Source organism: Trachypithecus francoisi, unplaced genomic scaffold, assembly GCF_009764315.1.
Source record: "Trachypithecus francoisi isolate TF-2019V2 unplaced genomic scaffold, Tfra_2.0 Lachesis_group3, whole genome shotgun sequence".
Lineage (NCBI taxonomy): Eukaryota > Metazoa > Chordata > Mammalia > Primates > Cercopithecidae > Trachypithecus > Trachypithecus francoisi.
In genome coordinates this window covers 30,106,478-30,127,761 of record NW_022681468.1, presented here as the reverse complement: position 1 = coordinate 30,127,761, position 21,284 = coordinate 30,106,478, and the positions used below count along the sequence as shown (strand labels likewise).

General features: G+C 45.1%; 2 protein-coding genes across 4 annotated transcripts in view; one reads left to right on the top strand and one right to left on the bottom strand.

Annotated features, from left to right (window-relative positions):
• The first annotated feature begins 1,348 nt into the window (after positions 1-1,348).
• Positions 1,349-21,284, top strand: part of CIPC (CLOCK interacting pacemaker) — a 34,619-nt gene continuing 14,683 nt past the window's right edge. The window contains exons 1-2 of one of the 3 annotated variants that reach the window (XM_033187315.1): positions 1,349-1,407; positions 16,138-16,210. The gene's annotated coding sequence lies outside the window, so the exon portion shown is untranslated. Of the gene's footprint in view, positions 1,408-16,137; positions 16,211-16,623; positions 16,701-16,746; positions 17,010-21,284 lie in introns of those variants that run through there. The other 2 variants (XM_033187314.1, XM_033187313.1) reach the window with 2 other exon arrangements.
• LOC117071006 lies at positions 10,101-20,006 on the bottom strand. Its single transcript, XM_033190825.1, has 3 exons — positions 19,834-20,006; positions 16,529-17,240; positions 10,101-10,205 (listed from the first exon to the last, which is right to left on the bottom strand). The coding sequence occupies exons 1-3, from the start codon at positions 20,004-20,006 to the stop codon at positions 10,170-10,172; spliced, it is 921 nt and encodes a 306-aa protein (XP_033046716.1). The 3' UTR covers positions 10,101-10,169.

Here is a 21,284-nt window from a genome sequence, read left to right as displayed (position 1 = left end):
TTTTTTTTTGAGACGGAGTCTTGCTCTGCCACCCAGGCTGGAGTGCAGTGGCCGGATCTCAGCTCACTGCAAGCTCCGCCTCCCGGGTTTACGCCATTCTCCTGCCTCAGCCTCCGAGTAGCTGGGACTACAGGCGCCCGCCTCGTCGCCCGGCTAGTTTTTTTTTTGTATTTTTAAGTAGAGACAGGGTTTCACCGTATTAGCCAGGATGGTCTCGATCTCCTGACCTCGTGATCCGCCCGTCTCGGCCTCCAAAGTGCTGGGATTACAGGCTTGAGCCACCGCGCCCGGCCTATTATTCTTTTAAGAACACCATGCCAATGTTCTATATTACAGCCTTTACTTGCCTTTGTTGCATGCTATCATGGAATGTTTATTGAAGCTTTCTCTCCATTCTAGAAATTGCAGGTCATGTGGAAGTGATGTTTCGTGTTCTTTTAACAGAGATCCTGTGTTTGTGGTCCCAGATACCCTCTATAGCCAAAGCTAATGTTGAAACAGGGATGTTTAAACAAATAGCAGTGGTAACAAAACATTTTGGTTTTAAACTAAGAATATACTTAGACCACAAAAGCAAGTTTCTACAGGTTTTTTGTTGGTTTGTTGTTGTTGTTGTTGTTGTTGTTGTTGTTGCTGTTTTGAGAGGAAGTCTTGCTCTGTCGACCAGGCTGGAGTGCAGTGGTGCGATCTCAGCTCACTGCAACCTCTGCCTCCCGGGTTCAAGCTATTCTCCTACCTCAGCCTCCTGAGTAGCTGGGATTACAGGCATGTGCCACCATACCTGGCTAATTTTTGTATTTTTAGTAGAGATGCGGTTTCACCACGTTGGTCAGGCTGGTCTCGAACTCCTGACCTAGTGATCTGCCTGCTTCGGCCTCCCACAGTGCTGGGATTACAGGCGTGAGCCACCGCACCTGGCGGGAAAGGGACTTTCTCAGGGGATTCTGACTTGTAAGTGGCAGGGCCTGGATTCAACTAAGACCTTTAAAGCCACATCCTGAGCTCTATCCACCATACTGTGAAGTCTAGTTTTAGGGCAATCCCATTTCTATCTTTGTCTTTTGCATTATCTGCACTGAAAGAGTTTAATTTCTGTGTGTTTATTTTGGAGTGGGGTGCAGTGGATGTTTCTTAGAGCCTACAGAGAAAATTCTTGTATAACAAGAAGTCTATTTGACAAAGCGCTGTTAAATTTTGGACTACAACCATTGCAGATTTCTCCCAGGATTGCATTCTCACAGATTGCCAATGAGATGGGAGCTTTCATGCATTATGTTTCTTATGCAAATAAGTTGACTTCCTTTTCAGGTTATACGAGAAATCCCCACTATTCCTGGGTTTTATGAATTACGGGACGGAGCATACAAAACATCACCAACCTTCTCACTTCTGTCCACCCAAGTATTTGTAAGTATTTGCAACAATTGACATACTTTTGCTATTTTGAATTGAAGAGGGTTTTGAGTTTTATTTGTTTGGTTTTGTGGAAGTTGTTTTGTTTGGGTTCAGAGCTCTCTGGGGAGAAAGATAAGGGTACTGGAAAGTATTGATGAGCTATAATCTTCTATGATGGCTTGAGAGGCTCATTTCCAGCCCCAGGGAGGGAAGCATGAAGGGCGATAAATGGAAAGAGGAGTAACTGTGTGAGGCTTTGTGCAACTAAAGATATATGCAACTTTGCTTCACAACGCACTTAACAAAGTGCAGCCAGTCTGTGAGAGGTCCCTGCTGCCCTATCCCACCCTCCACTTTGGTGACTTGCTGGCTTAGAGTGGCCTCAGGAGAGAAGGGAGAGAATGCTGCTCCCAGCAGGGCAACAGGAGTGACCACTACAAGAACAATGTTCTTATGGAGGCCACAGACACTGATGAGGTACCCCCGTTTAAGGAGCTTGTGAATAGCAGACCATGAATGGGGAGGCTGAAGTGGAAGAACATAGCGGGTTTGCCTATGAACCTATAGGAGATACTTTGGGGGGTCTCCCAGAAATAACTGAGGGTGAGTTAGCAGGACAAGGGATGACTAGCAAGTTCTATAGACCTTCAGTAGGCGACCAGAGCTAATTAAATTTAGGTCTGGATGTCAATATGACCTCTTCGGTTAATATGACCCATAGGCTGGTAAAAATCTCGTACGGGATGTTGTGAGACCCTGTACTTTCTTCCTGTCTTTTATATGTCATTTAACTTCAAAAATTCTGTCTTCAGTGAAGATACTATGAGAAATGCTTACAACGCAGACTCTTGCCAAGTGCAGTTATCTGGGGCAGGCTGCCCGACTAGCTGATTGCTCTGCCTACCTCCCTGCTTCTAGGGAAGGCCCTAGTAGAAGGAATCTCTTAGAAACTGTTCCCAGTGCAGCAGCTAGAAAAGTCTAGCTGCAGGGTTTTGGGGTGACAGGAAAATAGTTTCTTTTCTGTGTTAGGGTAGTGAGCCAGATATGACTTGCTAAAACACCTCTGAGTGACTAGGGTATTAGACACAGATTTTCGCTATTTTAACTGAAGTTGAAACGAGAGGAAATATGGTGTAAACTGCAGCCTAAAGGATTTAGAGTCAAGCAATAAAAGATTTCCCAACATCAAAAGGCAACAGATCTCTGCTCTGGGCCCATCATTAATTTTTATTTATTATTATTATTTATTTTTAGAGATGAGGTCTTGCTATGTTGCCCAGTCTGGTCTCAGACTACAGGCATTCACCACTGCACCCAGCTTTTCCTTCCTTCCTCCCTTCCTCCCTTCCTCCCTCCCTCCCTCCCTCCCTCCCTTCCTTCCTTCCTTCCTTCTTTCCCTTCCTCCCTCCCTCCCTCCCTTCCTTCCTTCCTTCCTTCTTTCCCTTCCTCCCTCCCTCCCTTCCTTCCTTCCTTCCTTTTTTCATTTTTCAAAGTCTTGCTCTGTTGCCCAGGCTGGAGTGCAATGACATGATCTCAGCTCACTGCAACTTCGCCTCCTGGGTTCAAGTCATTCTCCTGCCTCAGCCTCCCAAGTAGCTGGGATTATAGGCGGCTGCAAAAAAGCCCAGCTAATTTTTGTATTTTTTTAGTAGAGATGGGCTTTCACCATGTTGGCCAGGCTGATCTCGAACTCCTGACTTCAGGTGATTCGTCCACCTTGTCCTCCCAAAGTGTTGAGATTACAGGCATGAACCACCATGCCCGCCAACACCCAGCTTTTTCTAGGCCTTTTTTTTTTTTTTTTTTTGAGACAGAATCTCACTCTGTCACCCAGGCTGGAGTGCAGTGGTGCAATCTCAGTTCACTGCAACCTCCCCCTCCTAGGTTCAAGCGATTCTCCTGCCTCCGCCTCCCAAGTAGCTGGGACTACAGGTGTGTGCCACCACGCCCAGCTACTTTTTTTTTTTTTTTGTATTTTTAGTAGTGACGGGGTTTCACCATGTTGGCCAGCCTGGTCTTGACCTCCTGACCTCAGGTGATCCGCTCGCCTCGACCTCCCAAAGTGTTGGGATTACAACGTGAGCCGCCGCGCCCGGCCCTAGGTCCATTTTTAAAGGTAAATAGAGAGTCCTCCCTTGTTAGCCAACCTTCCAGATCTAAATGGCTCCCCAAGTGTCTCTTCCTGATCTCCCATCCTTTACCGAAACTAACTGATCTATTTTTGTTCCCAAATCTTTATTGTAGCACTTATAAAACCGTTCTGGGAACTCCTTAAGAGAAGAGACTGGGCCTTATGCTTTACTGTGCTCCTAACCCTTGGGAGGGACACAGTACACAGTAAATGTTGGTTGGCTTCATCCTAAGTGAAAAACTGGCTTGAGACAGGAGACTATGGCAGTACTCATTAGATTAATCTGTGTAGCACTGTTTTGAGCTTCATGTGTGGAATGGGGCTGTGAAGAGCCAGGGAGAAGTGGTTATGAGGATGAAATGAGGAAGCTCGAGGAAAATGTCTGTACAATGTTTGGTCTCACACAGTCCCCTTCTACCCTTTGTCCCCTTCCTTCTAGCTGACACTGTAGTGGGAAGCAAAGGTCAAGGGCTCTGTGTGAAGGCAAGACGTCCAAATGAATTCTCAAGGGATCTAAGGGAACTGGACGGCCGATAAAACGATCAAGGGGCAGGCCCTGCAGAGGGACTGGGAAGGCAAGCGGAGAAACCAAAGAGCACTAACCAAAATGGTGGAAGAGAATTCTGGGGCTGTGGCACAACTATCCATAAGAGCTTCCTCTTTCCTTAGTGGAGTCTCAGTATAGTTCACTGAGGAGGAGAATCTAATGAATAGGCACCAGCTGCATCAAGGGACTCTTACTTCACACCATGCCCTGGCACCTTCCTGAGGATGAAGATGCCACAATTCACCAGCTGAGTCAATTCATGGGAAAGGGGCTAGTCAAATCCCAGGCTATGTCTAGCAACTGTCTCTCCAGTGGAAAAGAAGTTAGCTCAAGTAATCAAAGGATTCCCTGAAGCAAGATTTGGGACATGCCAAAGTCCCTCTTTAAGGGGAGAGAGGCAGCTGCACGGTTACAAAGTAGACAAAGAAAGACAAGGAGCTTCTTTTAAACTGGAATGTGTAAAATAGAAGCAGGGAGCTGTGAACACCACAGCAGCAATTATGCAGAAAGACTGCAGTGCAGACACTGAGCAGCACCATCCTAGCTGATAACATCAGCAGCAGCAAAGGCATATTCCAACAAGAGCTGTTTAAGAGCTGCTAATTACTTAGATTCCAATAGGAGCTATGTCTTAAAAGTGATTACAGTTTTTGATTACAGCCTTTTGAACTGATTGCAGCTGTAAGCTATGAAGACAGTAATCTAAATACAAGCAAAAAAATCCTTTGATCAAACACAAAGGAACTCTTCCAAATAAAGATACCTTCATTTTACATACATATATAGCTGTTTTGCATGCGTAAACAAGTGATTTATACACATCTATTAAACATATAAGCATCTACACTAAATTTTAGGTTCCCTGAGACCAGGGACCACACTTGCGCATCCTCATAATTCCTTACAGTATCTAGAAGGGTATATGGCACATAGAAGATGCTTACTGAATTGAATGTAAGTGAAACAATTACTGTATTAATGATTTGGTCAGATAACCGTTGTTTGTTACAATAATGGCCTACTATAGAATAAATACTGGAAAAAGCAATACAAAAGTCCATTTTACTAACCTCAAATCTAGGAAATGTACCTTCTTTTCTAGAAACCCAAAAGAAGTATGGAAATGCATTCTTGAAAAGAAAGCTAACCACTCTACATTCCACAACAGAGACCATGTTGACTGTGCTGTGTTAGTTGCTAGGCAACCACTTGGTAATTCCCCATGTAATAGAGATGAACCTGTCATCTGCTTTCTTAGCTATGTGTGACAAGAAGAGACAACAGGTAAAGGACAACCAAGAATACCTGCACCTGGATGACACAGTCACTCCTGCTGAAGTATGGTGACACTGGAGAAAATCCCCATGCCCTGTCAGAAATTGCTGGAGGGTGAATTTCATTAAACTATTAGCACAAGACATTGCAGTGAATTTTATTGGATTTACCCTGTGGGTAAATCCTGTGGGTTATCCCATTATACTTGTCCACAAAGCAGGAGACCAAACGCACCATAGTTATGCATGGGAATGGTCATCAATTCAATAACGGCTCCAGATCAGCATGTCCCGTGATGCCAGCTGGGACGAGACTTTACTAGAAAAAAGCAGCCTTTTAAATCTTAAAAAGGATACACAACATCTTAAAGAAACCACAAGTTCTGGGTGAATAAATCACCCTTTTTCATACCTGAGGAAAACGCTCTTAGCAATTTGTTTGCACAGGATTTCCAAGACACTTTAGACAAATAAGCTGCCTTGTAAAGACTCCACTCAACTGTAGGTATTGATATCACTGTCTTTAGGCTAAAAACACAATAATGTGTTGAAGAATGAATAAAAAATGTGTGAAAGCTACTCTGATGTTAAGCAAGAAAAAGAGAGCGAGCCAAGTGCAGTGACTCACACCTGTAATCTCAGCACTTTGGGACACCAAGGAGGATTGATCGCTTGAGCTCAGGAGTTCGAGAACAGCCTGGGTAACAAGGCAAAATCTCGCCTCTACCAAAAAAAAAAGGTTAGCCAGGCATGGTGGCATGAGCCTGTGGTCCCAGGTATTCGGGAGGCTGAGGTGAGAGGACCACCTAAGCCAGGGAGGCGGAGGTTGCAGTGAGCCAAGACTGCACCACTGCACTCAGCGTGGGCCACAGAGTGAGACCCTCTCTCAAAAAAATAAATAAATAAATTTAAATTCCACTGCAAATTTGGAAGTCTAAGGGGACTCATCTTTTTCATTTGAATTTTCAAAAGGACCCTCCCACACACAGATAAAAAAAAAAAAGAATATATGCCCATAGGGGCCAAGGGAAAACATCCCCATCACCTTCAGCAGGTTTGCTGAAAATCTCTGACAGGGAGCAGATTAATCGGAGAGAAGGCACACGAATTTATTTAACATGTGTATACAGGAGACTTCAGAATGAAGACCCAAAGATACAGGGAAAATTGATCATTTTTGTGCTTAGGTAAAACAAAGTATGGACAGCCATGTAGAAATATGATTGGACAAAAAAGAGTATGATCAAATGCTATGAGACTGAGTGGGGAAACCCAGCAAGGCTTGTTTGTCTAGATACTCCTCGGCCTCTCTGAGCCTGCACTCCTTCCTTCTGGGTGTGGGGCAGGACCCTCTCTGGATTGGGGGCTCTTACGACCTACAGTCAAACGAGGTAGTCAGGTAATTTCTTTATGGCCAGTTTTTACATGGCAAGGTGGAGGGAAAATTATTTTTAGGTTTTATGGTTTGGAGAAAAGGGGTTCTGTTTCTCTGACCTGCCTGGGGAGGAGGGATTCTAGTTTCTATGGCTGACCTGGGGAGAGAATGGGACAGAGAGACAGGAGGGCAGCAGAAGGTCAGATAGAAACTTGCTTTTGAGGCTGCTTTCTGAGGCTTTCATTTTGAGATATTGTTTTCTGAGTCTCATCATGCCCCATCCCCACCCCAATATCATATTTAAGTCTTTGCAAATTGACTGCTTGCTTTTCAGTCTCCTGTTTGAGATTCAATTTTGAGACCTTAGACTCTGCTATCAGGCAATCGGCTGTGAAGAAAGCAGATTCTGAATCGAGATAAAATCAACCAGGTAGTTCTGACGAACAAGTGGGCATGGCTTCAACCCAACATATGGAGCCTGTTTATCTAACCTGTCTTGGTGCTGACTTAAAACAAGACCAGCTGGCCAATCCTGTGAAGTGAAACTTGACAAAGGGCCATCCAGACTCCCTGGGGCCAGAGACAGAAGTACTGGCGTATGACATTCTTGGGTATGTCTCTGTCTGCAAAGTACAGCCACTACATCTCTACTGACTACTAGGTTTTCTAAGATTCTTCATGGAATTCCAAATAGAGTCAGCCATGAGCCAAATCAAACATAAAGGAGGAGGATTCAAGGGCATTCTTGAGTAAATTTTGGAATGGAAAAGACCCTCCAATGACTCAGAGGGGTGGGAGGAACAATGCAGGCTCTGGAATTTCTTTGCCAGAATGACAAGTGTAGAGCAAAACCAGTGGGAGTCACAGTTACTTTTATTCCTCCTTTCCCCAGTGGCCCCACACAGGTGTGTGCAAAAGGCCTGGAGGTGGCAGAGAGTAGAGCATGTCAGGGAACCAACAAAAGAAAAGGAGGGACAAGCTTCTGTGCACCTGTGACCACAGAAGGTACTCACTCCCTTCCTTCATGGTGTCTTTTCCTTCTCTGGAGTCCTTTCAGTGATGTGTGACCCCGCTGTTAAATGTTCAGGAAGTTCGGGTTCCACTGATAGCAAGTTAGTTGAACATAGGCTGTGCAGAATTTACTTTGTGGGAGAAAATCATTAGATATAATCCCAGCCCTTAAGGAGTTTAGACTCCAGTGAGGGAGACAGAGAAGTACCCAAGAAATTACAAGCCAGTCTAGATCAAGCTACAAGGCACAAAGTGCTCAATTTTTGTAAATAATTGCTATATGGAGACTATTCCTAATCTTGGTCTTTGTAGCCAGCTTCCTATTACTGAAGAAACAAATCCCACTGAAGAGCTCCAATTCCATTTGGCTTTCTGCTGTGGTGTTTCTGTGTTCCCTGTCTTTTGTCAGTCCCATGCTGGTGAACTCAACTGGGATACAAAGGCTGTTTACAGAAAGGAGGTAAGCCTATGAGGCAAGATACAAAGCCAAGGAAAACCTCCAAGCCAAAAATCAAATGCTTCCACACAAAGAGGCAAGTGAACAGCTTTCTGGGTGGCCTAGAGAGAGAGAAGGTGTGAGTTTAAATCAAAGACTTCAAAGCCGGGCATGGTAATTTGTGCCTACAATCCCAGCTACTTAGGAGGCTAAGGTGAGAGGATCATTTGAGGCCAGGAATTCAAGACCAGCCTAGGCAACATAGGAAGGCCCCATCTTTAAAAAATAAAGATAATTAGCTCGGTGTGACAGCATGCACCTGTAGTCCCAGCTATTTGTGAGGCTGAGGCAGGAGGATTGCTTGAGCCCAGGCCAAGGCTACAGTGTTGCCCAGGTCATGCCACTGCCCTCCAGCCTGGGTGACAATAGACTCTCATCTCAATAAATAAGTAGATGACTTCATATTTATTTGGGGAAGAGGTATAGGGGGCAAAGGGAAACTTCCCTTTTGACCTCTGAAAGTTCGCCAAAAAAATCAGCTCACAAAAGAAGATTAGAGAAAGGGCGTACAAATGTATTAATGTGCAAACATGGAGAATCACAGAGTGCTTGCCCCACTTTCCAGTGGGGTCCAGATAGCCTTATTCAGGTGGAGGGGGAGACAGGGAATACAGGTAATTTTGTTGATTGGCAATAAATGGTTGCTAGGGAGAATGAAAGGATTGGGCAACAGAGATTAATTTCTAAATGGTTGTCTGAGTGAGTCTGCAAGAGAGATATCATCTTGTGAAAGAGTCTGTTCAGGTGTGGTTACATTGTTGGTCTTTTCTGCAATAGATAATAAGAGGAAGCCAGGCACAGTGGCTCATGCCTGTAATCCCAGCACTTTGGGAGGCCAAGGCAGGCAGATCTCTTGAGGCCAGGAGTTCGAGACCAGCATGGCCAATATGATGAAACCCCATCTCTACTAAAAATACAAAAATTAGCTGGGCGTGGTGGTACATGCCTGTAATCCCAGCTACTCAGGGGGCTGAGGCATGAGAATTGCTTGAACCCAGGGAGATGGAGGTTGCAGTGAGCCAAGATCATACCACTGCACTCCAGCCTAAGTGGTAGAGTGAGACTCTGTCTCAAAAAAAAAAAAAAAAAAAAAAAAAAAGGCCAGGCGAGGTGGCTCATGCTTGTAATCCTAGCACTTTGGGAGGCTGAGGCAGGTGATCATTTGAGGTCAGGAGTTCAAGACCAGCCTGACCAACATGATAAAACCCCGTCTTTACTAAAAATACAAAAAACAAAAATCAGCCGGATGTGGTGACACACACCTGTAATATCAGCTACTCAGGAGGCTGAGGCAGGAGAACTGCTTGAACCCGGGAGGCAGAGGTTGCAGTGAGCCGAGATCGTGCCGCTGCTCTCCAGCCTGGGTGGCACAGCGAGACTGTGTCTCAAAAAATAAACAAAAAGAAAGTAGATAATAAGGGGCGGGGGGCGAGAAACAATTGTTCTCCTTGTAGGGTCCATCCAATCTTTACGTAGATAAGGGAAAAATCTTTTCCAACATCTGTTGATCTCTAAGGGCCTTTAACTCAAAATATTATATCTAGGAGTCATATTTTGGGGTGAAGTTCCTTATGCTCTTTTGGGGGAAATACTTTAAAAGTCTTCCACTAAAAAGACTCAGGATGAGGGTCTAACAGATACAAGGCAGCTTCTGAATAGTTTGGGCAGGTATGTGGGTTGAAATCAGCATATAACACACAGATACACACACATCCCAAATATCTCTACGATGTACAGAGAAAAAGATGACCAGCTGGAGGCATCTTCTGTAGTATGCTTTTACAGTGGCCAGCCCCCATTCGTGGCATCCTCCTTTCCACACAAGTGCCTGTACCTAATTGTCAACTGAAGAATCAATCACAAAGTTCATAAATTTGGAAGGGCTTTATTTCTCATAAAGGGTTGCAGCCTGCAGGCCCACAGGCTGGGAAGTGTAACCTTCAGAAGCAGCTGAGAGCAATCACTTCAAGGGAGGGCTAAAGCAAACAGAAATTTATGCTTAGCTGCATGGCCAAATATGTAATATTCAGTAAGCTATAGGAGTCATGAATACTTATGAAAGGAAAAACAACCATATATGCAATTGAGCTTCACATTTCTTCCTGAGTCCCATATTCCAAAAAAGTGGTGGTGTTAGCATGGTCCAAGGGTAGAGTTTTTGGCCCACTTGTAACTGCCCAACAGGTTCTTCTTACCTACTGCACAGACAAAACCAATTCACTGAGACAGCAGTATTGCAGTAGAGAAAGAGTTTAATTATTGCAGGGTTAGCTAAGCAGAAAATGGGAGTTTATTACTCAAATCAGTTTTCCTGAGAACTGAGAGGCAATAGTATTATGGGTAATTTGGTGGGCAGAGGGCTAGGGAATGGGTGCTGCTGACTGGTTGGGCAAGAAATCCTAGGGGTGTGGAAAATTAGTCCTCGTGTGCTGAGTTCTGGGCGGGGGGCCCACAGGACTAGTTGATTCCTGAGTTACAGATTCAAGTGAAGTCAGTCAGTTGCCAGAATGCAAAAGTCTGAAAAACACCTCAAAAGACCAATCTTAGGTTCTAAAATAGTGATTACCTATAGGAGCATTTGGGGAAGTTACAGATTTTGTGACTTCTTAAACAATGGCTAGTTAACATTTTTATTTTTTTTTTTTTGAAATGGGAGTTTCATTCTTGTTGCCCAGGCTGCAGTGCAATGGTGCAATCTCGGCTCACCGCAACCTCCGCCTCCTGGGTTCAAGCGATTCTCCTGCCTCAGCCTCCTGAGTAGCTGGGATCACAGGCATGTGCCACCATGACCGGCTAATTTTTGTAGTTTTAGTAGAGACAGGGTTTCTCCATTTGGTCAGGCTGGTCTCAAACTCCCGACCTCAGGTGATCTGCCCACCTCAGCCTCCCAAAGTGCTGGGATTACAGGCGTAAGCCACCGCACCTGGCCATGGCTGGTTATCATTTAATTACATCTATATTTTAGCAGAATTCAGGTCCATCCCATAATCCCAATCTTGTGGTCTTTCATTACTTTTACAAAAGTGGTTTCAGTCCCTGAGCAAAGAGGGGGTTAGTTTCATGGAGGGCCTATTATCATTCTTGCCTCAAAGTTAAATTATAAACTAAATGCCTCCCATGGTTAGCTTGGACTACACCCAGGAATGAGTGAGGACAGCCAGCCTATGAGGCAGAAGCAAGATGGAGTCAGCCATGCTAGACTTCTCTTGCCGTCATAATCTTTGCAAAGGCGGTTTTACTCTGACATCACAAGGTGAAGCAGAGGACACAAAAATCCTCACATCCTCCACAAGTCAACTAAAACTAGTTCAGAGATGGTGGTCAGTTTTTAGGAAGGGATGCATTGTTAAACTGGCAAGCTGTCACTTTGAAACTGTAAAGAGGGTGGGGGAGTGCGGTCACTACCTCAGGTGATTGGCTAATGGGGATAAAGGAACAGGTTGTCCATTTCTTGTTTTCTAGAGTTGGTTTCTGCTTACTCTTTAGGAAATAATTCTGGTTAAAGATTAATAAGGAAGGGGCATACTGAGCCATGTCTGACCTCTCTCCCCATCACGGCCAGACATTTCAGTTTTCAGGGTTTCTCTCGGGACTGCTTGGCCAAGAGGGGGTCATTCCAGTTGGCTGAAGGGCTTAAGATTTTATTTTTATTCCTCATAGTGCTTTTAGCTCCCCACTGGCCTCCTCCTTAGCACAGCAGGAAAGGCTGAGATATTACCCATTTCCACTTTAACATGGAGGCTGTCAAGCAAAGTGGCAAGGACTCTGGAATTCAAATCCTGGCTCTACCACTTACCACTGGTGACCTCGGCAAGTGACATGGGCCTCTGTATCTAAGCCTCCTGCTCTGTAAAAAGAAAATAATGATACTACACCCATCTCATAGACAGTAGGAGGATTCAATGAATAAATGTAGGCAAATCACTTAGGACAGCATCTGGCAAATAATAAGCACTCCGTGTTGTTATGGAAAAATTTGTCTTGGGTTCCAGAGTCTCTTGGTGTCAAGCAATTCCTTAAAGGAATTTCAAGTATCAGCAGGAAGACAGAGGGCTATGTGGGAGGGGTTTACATTGCCTCTAAAATCAAACCTTTGCCTGTATATGAACAGCCTGACCATAACCTGAATATTATCCTTTTAGTATACCTGCTCTGCCAAATCTTCCCCTAAAATATGAGCTAAGAACCAATCTGGCTTGTGAGGGCCTTGTCACCTGACTGCTAAGGGAAAAAAGGTCATATATCTCACTATTACTGGCCTCTGCCTCTGCCATCTGGCACCTGTAGATCTCCCTGCTCACACAGGCTGGAGCCCCTCTCTTCTCTCATTGACCCATGACACACACTTACCACTCCATCAAATCCTCTTTAAAAACTTACGAAGTGATCAGCACCAATAATGCTAGATGCTAGATTCAAACTAGAGGATAACTATTTTACAGATGGCCCAACTGAGGTTCAGGAAAAGGAAATCAATGGTTCCCAAACACCAGTCCAAGAACTGCTGCCAGTCCTTGTGGTGATGTTTTCACCAGTCTTCAGCCAACTGGAAAAATAAGACTAAAGCTTTAAGTTTTTCATACACCCAAAATTATTCTATTTTTAAATTGTGAGGTTATGTCCTATCTTCCCTCCTGTGTATACGGAAAAGATATCAAAATGCCCCTTCTTTTGTAAAATGATACCTATAGGAGCTGGGATTTGAAACTAGATCATCTGAATACTTTCACTGTCTCCTATTACAGTTTTTCTTTTTTTTTAAGACTGAGTCTCACTCTGTCACCCAGGCTGGAGTGCAGTGGCACAATCTCGGCTCACTGCAGCCTTCACCTCCTGGGTTCAACAAGCAATTCTCCTGCTTCAGCCCCCTGAGTGGCTAGGATTAAAGGCGCAGGCCACCATGCCCAGCTAATTTTTGTATTTTTAGTAGAGATGGGGTTTCACCATGTTGGCCAGGCTGATTTTGAACTCCTGACCTAGTGATGTGCCCGCCTCGGCCTCCCAAAGTGCTGGGATTACAGGCATGAGCCACTGCACCCGGCCCACTTTTAAATATTTTTAAGTGACTTTAACTTTAAATTCAACAATTATTAAACAATTGTTTATATATATTTTAAATTGTACAATAGATAATACGCTTAAAATATCTTCAGATAGAACTCGGCCCATGTTTGAGTCTTCACAGTATCCTATGTAGGATTAAAAACTCAAATCCTCACATGGATAGGCAGGTTACAATTTCAAGAAGTAGATGGAAAAAAGAAACATTCGCAAGTCCCTAAATGTAGGATTTAAGGGTGCATGTCTCCCCCTGCTGGTTGTGGTGGTAGCAAACCGAGCCTAGACCGCAATGGTACTGGGGAGAACTTGAACTGGAAAGGACCCTAGAGCAAGAAGAATAGCTGCTTCAGAACCCACTATCCATCACAGGGTCCTTACCCCAACCAAGAGTAAAGACAGTAAAGTGAGTGAAGCTTAAAGATTGTGTGGCACCAGTAAACTATCAATAGATGCTGATTTACAAACCTTGGTAAATTAATAGGAAAGGAAGAAAAACGTTTACGGTGGTTTAGCTATATGAAAATATTCACTATCAATCTTTATGAATTGCTTATTCTGTGTATCTAATTATATAGAACCATAGCATAAAATAATCATAAAAATTATGCCTATCATTAAATTAGTCTGATTCATTTGGTTCCATTTCAATACTTGTCTGAAGTTCAAGTTATTGGTACAGCATGGCTGTCTGCTCAAGATGTAGGTAAAGTCAAGGAAGTCTGGTTTATTTGCCCCTTCAGAGGACTAAGAGGGCCTCATGCTTTCGCATATTTCACTGATTCTTTTTTTGCTTGGTATGCGTTATGCCCTCACCCGCTTCCATCACTGCAAACCCAACTTTTAGCTGTCTTTAAAGCTTTACCTGCTGGTCTCTTTCTACTCCAACAACCAAAGAAGAAAGTTTTTTTTTTCTACCCTAATGTTATTGCTTTGTTCAGAATCTTCTGGCACTTATCTCATTCTCTTTCATATTGCTTATTACATCATGTCTCATTTCCCATATCAGATTTTAAGTTATTTGAAGGCAGACTGTTTTATTTCATTTTGTTTTTTTTTTTTTATTTAAGTTCAGGGATACGTGTGCAGGTTCGTTACATAGGTAAACTTGTGTCATGGGGGTTTGTTGTACAGATGATTTCATTACCCAGGTATTTAGCCTTGTATCCACATTGTTATTGTTGTTTTCAATTTTTTATTTCCATAGGTTTTTGGGGAACAGGTGGCATTTGGTTATCTAAGTTCTTAAGCGGTGATTTAGTGCACCCATCACCTGAGCAGTATACACTGAACCCAATTTGTAGTCTTTTATCCCTCACCCCCTTCCCACCCTTTCCCCCTGAATCCCCAAAGTCCACTGTATCATCCTTATGCCTTTACATCCTCATAGCTTAACTCCTACTTACGAGTGAGAACATACCATGTTTGGGTTTCTATTCCTTAGTTACTTCATTTAGAATATGTCTCCAATCTCATCCAGGTTGCTGCAAATGCCATTAATTCATTCCTCTCATAGTTGATTTATTTGCCCCTTCGGAAAACTAAGATAGGACCAACCCTCATGCTTTTGCTTATTTCATTGATTCTTTTTTGGCTTTATATGCGTCATACGCTCACCCACTTCCATTATTGCAAATCCAACTTTTAGCTATCCTTAAAGCTTTACCTACTAGTCTCTTCCTACTCCAACCACCAAAAAAAAAAAAAATTATTTTTTTCTCCCTTTATTAATTAGGTTTTATTCAGAATCTTCTAGTACTTATCCCATTCTCTTTCATATTATTTATTACAGCGCGTCTTATGTCCCATATCAGATTTTAAGTTATTTGAAAGCAGATTGCTTTATCCCACTTCAAAATAAGGCAATGTATTAATAGCTTCATGGATAAAAGCCATGGTTTTTTGTTTGTTTGTTTTTTTGGTGAGATGGAGATTTATTCTTGTTGCCCAGACTGGAGTGCAATGGCATGATCTCGGCTCACCGTATCCTCTGCCTCCCAGGTTCAAGCGATTCTCCTGCCTCAGCCTCCCGAGTAGCTGGGATTACAGGCATGTGCCACTACGCCCAGCTAATTTTGTATTTTTAGTAGAGATGGGGTTTCACCGTGTTAACAGCCCAGGCTGATCTTGAACTCCTGACCTCAGGTGATCCGCCCGCCTCGGCCTCCCAAAGTGCTGGGATTACAGGCATGAGCCACTGTGCCTGGCCAAAGTCACGGGTTTTTAGTTGAGTCCTAATGGGCAAAACCGCCACACATGGAAAAAAACACCACCTGCGTCATAAATTCGTAAGGCATCATAAGAGGATGTATATAAAGTGGCCCCGCTCCTAATTACTTGGTAATTGTTAACTATTACTTTCACTCTGTCCCCAAAACAAAAGCCTTACATGCTGTAGGCATATTACTTGTTGGTAAAGCTGATTGCTAAACAAGTACACCCATACCCAATAATACATTAGAATTATCTGTGTCTAGAAGACTAACGTGATTAACCATGACCTAGCATACTTACAAAGGCTTGGATGACCAGTATAAAACAATTGCCCACTATCTAGCTTAGCACTGTGCAATATAACTTTCTGGGATGCTGGGAATGGGCTATAATCTGCACTGTCCAATAAAGAGGTGACTGAGCTCTTGATATGTGGCTAGTACGACTGAGAAACTTACCCAGTGGTTAGTGACCACTTTATTGGACAGCTCAGCTCTAGAATCTCGACCCGTCAACACTCTTTTTAAACTCGCCCATTTCCTCTTTTTCACTGGCGAAATAATTCTTTTTCTAAGTAACCTTCACTGATTCAAGGCATCAGAAAGTCAACTGATCCCAAGCTCTTTTTTTCTTTAGCTGTTACACACGTGTTCACCGTGAACCTTCACCGAGAAACAGAATCCGTATAAAACCCACAGCACATGACAAAGTAAGTCAAACATCAAAGGGCATGAAATCATCCACTTAAAATAATCGCGCCTCGACCTCGTGGGGCACGGTCTCGAGGGTGGACAGGAACAAAAACAAACCGGGCGACAGGCGTAGGGAAAATGCGAGGAGCACGCGGGGAGGTCTGGCGCCCCTGTCACGGTGACTCCAGGATGAGGCCAATCGCGCGCCCGCTCTCCCACGCCGGGCACTGTCGCTCCCCGCTAGCGCACAGGCCGCACACGACTCGCCCCGGCCCCCAACCCAACGGCTGCACGGCTGCACGGCGGCACGCACCACTACAGTGCGAGAGTCGCACCTTTTGCTGTATTGGCTCCAAGCTGGCCCCACCCCCGGCTCCTCGGAACCCCGCCTCGAAGCGGTGCCCAAGACGCTCATCGCTCAAGACACCCGTACAAAATGGCGGCGGGGCCTCAGGAACCAACCATAGAGACGCCCTCAAGTCGCGGAGAGAGCGTAGGCCCTTGAGCGTAGGCCTCTGAGCGCCGGCCCCGCCCCGGGTCGGCCTGCTCTTCCGGCGGGGGCGGGGAAAGGGCGCGTCTCCAAGGCCCCTTCTAGGAGAACAGCGTGGGGTCTCCATGGTGCTGGGTCCTCCGAGCCGAGTCACGTGGCTGGCGAAAGACGTCGCGGAGGCGGCGGGGAGGAGAAATGGGCGGGAGGCTGTGGGGATAGCGAGACACCCGGCGACGACGAGGTTGTCATGGTGCTGCGGGGCCGTGCTCGCGCATGCGCCACCTGACCCACGGGGGCCGGTCGTGGAGCGGCGACCCCGGCCCTCGGTGAGAAAGGGAGGGCTGGGTCTGGGAGGAGGGGAGCAGGGTTGGCGACGGGAGAGGGATTGGGCGAGAAGCGTGGGGAAAGGAGGTGGAAGTAGGGCAGAGAGGAAGAGGAGCGAGTAGGCAAGGGGGCAAACTGGGACTTTCGGGGGACGGAGGGCCAAACGGTGGGACTGAGGGTTGTTGGCTTTGCTGTGAGGGGCGTGGGAGAGGGAATCGCGGGTGAGGAGGGGGCTGCGTGTGGGGAGGGGGCTTGTGTGAGGGGCAGGTGGGCCCTGGTCTAGCCCTAGGCGCAACCGCCAGCTGGCTGGGCGGGGAGAGAGCTTGGAGTCCAGCCCGGCTGGGAGCTGAGGGCTAGGCAGTGGGCAGGTGAGTGGGCGCCAGAACTGGTAACTGGGCGAAGGTCCTGGGCTTCCAGTTTGAGGTCGGGGGTGGTACCCTGTTCTGGCCTCAGGGCACAGGTGTGTTGCCTTTTCCAGAGACCTGCCGTCACCTACGTTGCTGGTTGTTTCCCTTGAGTGGCCAGTTTGCCAGGCTTGGTGCCAGGGGTAGTGTTTTGGGGGAGAAGGCGGGCAGTGCCAAGTAAGGAGTTAGTGGTTAGTGGGTGGCTTCGGGGGAGATCTGATCCCGGCCCAGGTCACAGGCTGGAGCTAGGCTCGCTGTTATTGCTCAAGTCCTGGCAGTATGCATTGCCTGGGCGTTTGCCCTGGAAGGCTGGTGGTATGCCAGTCACAGCACAGTACTAGGGTCTGCCCAGTTCTGCCCTGCTGAGCTGACAGGCTGGTGGATGCCTGAAGGGTGCACATGCTGCCTGGCACAGATGCAACGTGGGCTGGTGCGAATGGGTAGGTGGGTACTGTTACTGTGAACTAATTGCAGCAGGGGATCGGAGAAAGTTCTCTAAGCTCATCTTCCCTTTGAAAGGTGAAAATAGAGCCAAACTGGTCTCAAACATAGGAAATTGTATGGAATTGGGGTTCAGGATCTTTGACACGAATTTTCAGCTGAGTTGGAGAAATGGAATGGATGTGAAAGGGAAGATGAATATTAGACATTTAGGTAGACAGGGTTTTTCCACTGTTAAAAAATACACAGACATCCTCCCAGAATGGTATCTCTGAATATGCAGGCCAAAAGAAAATGACTTCGGAGAAAACCTAGTAATGTGCTTATAATTCGAACTGGGATTACTCAAGGTTTTCTTCCTGTGACCTTATCGCTTTATTGTATTTAAGCCTGTGGTTGGGCTTTTACCTCACACTTCTGTCCAGGCACACATGTTATACACGTGACACATTTTAAAGGGAACTTGAGCTCCCAGGAATGTTGCCAAGTGTCTATAAAAGGAGAGATCTGAAAGCAGCATTTCAGATCCTTTTCTTGTAACCCTTGGATCTCCTTTTTAATCATAAGGACAAATCTTCACAAAGATTGTTTGTGGATCAGGCCAAGCTTTAATTTGGATGGTGGATTTGTCCCTGAGGTTTCATCTTAGAATAAGGGGTAGATCAAATATCTGTTTCCTGCAGGGGACCAGACGTGGAGGTTAGATCTTAAGGTGACCATGGTGTTTGGAAATGCAGAATCTTGACCTTCAAGCTGTTCAGGTATTTCTGTGCTGCTAAGCTATGAGAGCTGTCAGAGAGACTCAGCAGGTCCGAGATTTGTTGGAATTTATTACTCTATTGAAGGCCTCATGTTAATTGTTGGGGGCTGAGGTTGCAAAGATGAAAAAAACAACTCAAAGTTGAGGAGACAAATAATTAATGTCAGAAGTGCAAAAAGAGTAGTAAGAACTAAGTGCTTTGGAGCACTTGCTAGGATTTTGAATTTTGTACCCTTGTATAGACATATATTTATTGATTCACGTTCTTTCTCCAGGCTGGAGTGCAGAGGCACAATCTTGGCTTACTACAATCTCTGCCTCCCAGGTTCAAGCTATTCTCATGCCTCAGCCTCCTGAGTAGCTGGGATTACAGGCATACACCCCCAAGCCCAGCTAATTTTTGTATTTTTAGTAGAGACAGCGTTTCACCATATTGACCAGGCTGGTCTCGAACTCTTGACCTTAGGTGATCTACCCGCCTTGGCCTCTCAAGGTGCTGCTGGGATTAGAGATGTGAGCCACCTTGTTTGGCTCTGATTCCGATTCCCCCTCTCCTTCCCTTTCTTCCTTCCTCCCCCCCCCCCGCCCCACTTTTTTTTTTTTGACGGAGTCTCATTCTTCACCCAGACTGGAATGCAGTGGTGACATCTCGGCTCACTGCAACTCCACCTCCTAGGTTCAAGGGATTCTCCTGCTTCACCCTCCCAAGTTGCTAGGATTACAGATGTGTGCCACCATGCTCGGCTAATTTTTGTATTTTTAGTAGAGACAGGGTTTCACCATGTTGGCCAGGCTGGTCTCGAACTCCTGACCTCAGGTGATCCATCCGCCTCCACCTCCCAAAGTGCTGGGATTACAGACGTGAGCCACCACGCCCAGCCTGATTCACTTTCCATTATGAGTTTTAGTGTGTACTATCCTTTCTGGGAAACTTTTGGACAATGTGTTACATATATATGCATAAGAGGCCCAATTAGGGTAAATTCTGACAGTTTTGGAGCTTAAATTAGCCCTTTTAATGCAGAGTAAGGTACATGCATTTGTAAAGCAACGTGAGTGATTTCCAGTCTGTGCCAGGAAGCAGAAAGGACACAGTGGGTAAGAGCTTAGTAACCCATTTTCAACTCCCAGTCAGTGTGTGAGCATCTAATTTTATTGTAAACTAATATCTAAGAGGAAAAAAATTAAGCAACTTCTGGAGGTTTTCAGACTTTGCCTTGCCAATTTGGGGGTTGACAGCACCAGTAGCAAATGCCATCACTTTCTGCTTCTCTCCTGTTGAGGGCTTTATGTGTGTGAGTGGGTCTCTCAGCCACTCCCAGGAGGGCACTGCTGCTGCTCCTCCGAAAGAATAAAGTTTGGGAAGGGATGTAGCGCTTTGTTCCACATCCCATGTGAGCCTCCCTGGCTGCAATGCTAAGGCTTTCTGCTGCTTAAGAGAACTTTACTGAAGACAGAGGCTTTCATATTTTTAATCATTTTCATAGCAAAAATAGTCAATTTTCCATCCTAAAGTCGATTTTGCATTCTTTATTTCCAACTGCCAGCAACTCCCCAGGATCTAAATTTAGCATCTGTTCTCTTTTTAACTTAACTCTGTGATACCTTTCCTCACCTACCATAAGGGTCTTAGTTGACCCTCCCGTAACAAAAGAAAGGTTAACAAGAGAAAAACATAACAGTTTTATTTAATCAAAGTTTTGTTTAAGACAGGAGTCTTCAGAATTGAAGCCTCCCAAACTCAGGCAAAACTGTCTATTTTTATGCTTAGGTTTGATGAAGAATGGACAGCCATGTAGAAATATGATTGGATAAAAAGGGTATGATCTGGCTGGGCATGGTGGCTCATGCCTGTAATCCCAGCACTTTGGAAGGCTGAGGTGGGAGGATTGCTTGAGCCCAGGAGGTCGAGACCAGCTCGGGCAACATATCAAGACCCAGTCTCTACAAAAAATTTAAAAATTAGCTGGGTGTGGTGGTATGCACCTGGAGTCCCAGCTACTCAGGAGGCTAGGGCAGGAGGATCACTTTAGCCCAGGAGATCGAGTCTGCAGTTAGCCGTGATCGTGCCACTGCACTCTAGCCTGAACAACAGCATGTGATCCGTCTAGAAATAAAAAACAAAACAAAAGAAAAATCAAACAAAAGAGTATGATCTAATAGTAAAGGACTGAGATGGGAAACCCAGCAAGGTCTGTCTGTCTAGAATTATTCTTGACCTCTGTGTAGCATTCCTTCCTCTCTGTTATAGGGCAGGACCCATTCTGGAATGAGGGTTTTATGATCTACTATCAGACAAGACAGGTCAGATAATTTCTTTATGGCCAGGAAGTCGAGGCTGCAGTGAGCCCGTGTTTGTGGCCTTGCACTCCAGCCTGGGTGACAGAGCAAGACACAGTCTCAGAAAAAACAAAAAGCAACAACAAAGCACTCATTATGCTAAAGTGCCGTATTTTGGAGTATTGTTTTCTGAGCCTCAAAAACCGATTGTCACTGTTTCAGTATTTTGACTCCATGATCAATTATCTGTTATCCTACAAATTCTCAATAAGCCAGAATAAATTCCTGTGTATTTTCTGTAGCTCCATTGACTATACTTTAATAATAATAGCAAGACCTTTTTCATTGTTTTGCCACAAGGATTGTAGAAGACTAAATTGGTATGCATTATC

Excerpts from the sequence above, each read along its gene's own strand:
- LOC117071006 (XM_033190825.1), bottom strand. The coding sequence starts at position 20,006 with ATGGGATGTGGAACAAAGCGCTACATCCCTTCCCAAACTTTATTCTTT. Across the intron at positions 17,241-19,833 it reads TGCTGTCAACCCCCAAATTG|CCCCCTCCTCACCCGCGATT; the intron begins GCAAGGCAAAGT and ends CCCCACACGCAG. Across the intron at positions 10,206-16,528 it reads TGGAGCCAATACAGCAAAAG|CCCTCCCTTGAAGTGATTGC; the intron begins GTGCGACTCTCG and ends TGTTTGCTTTAG.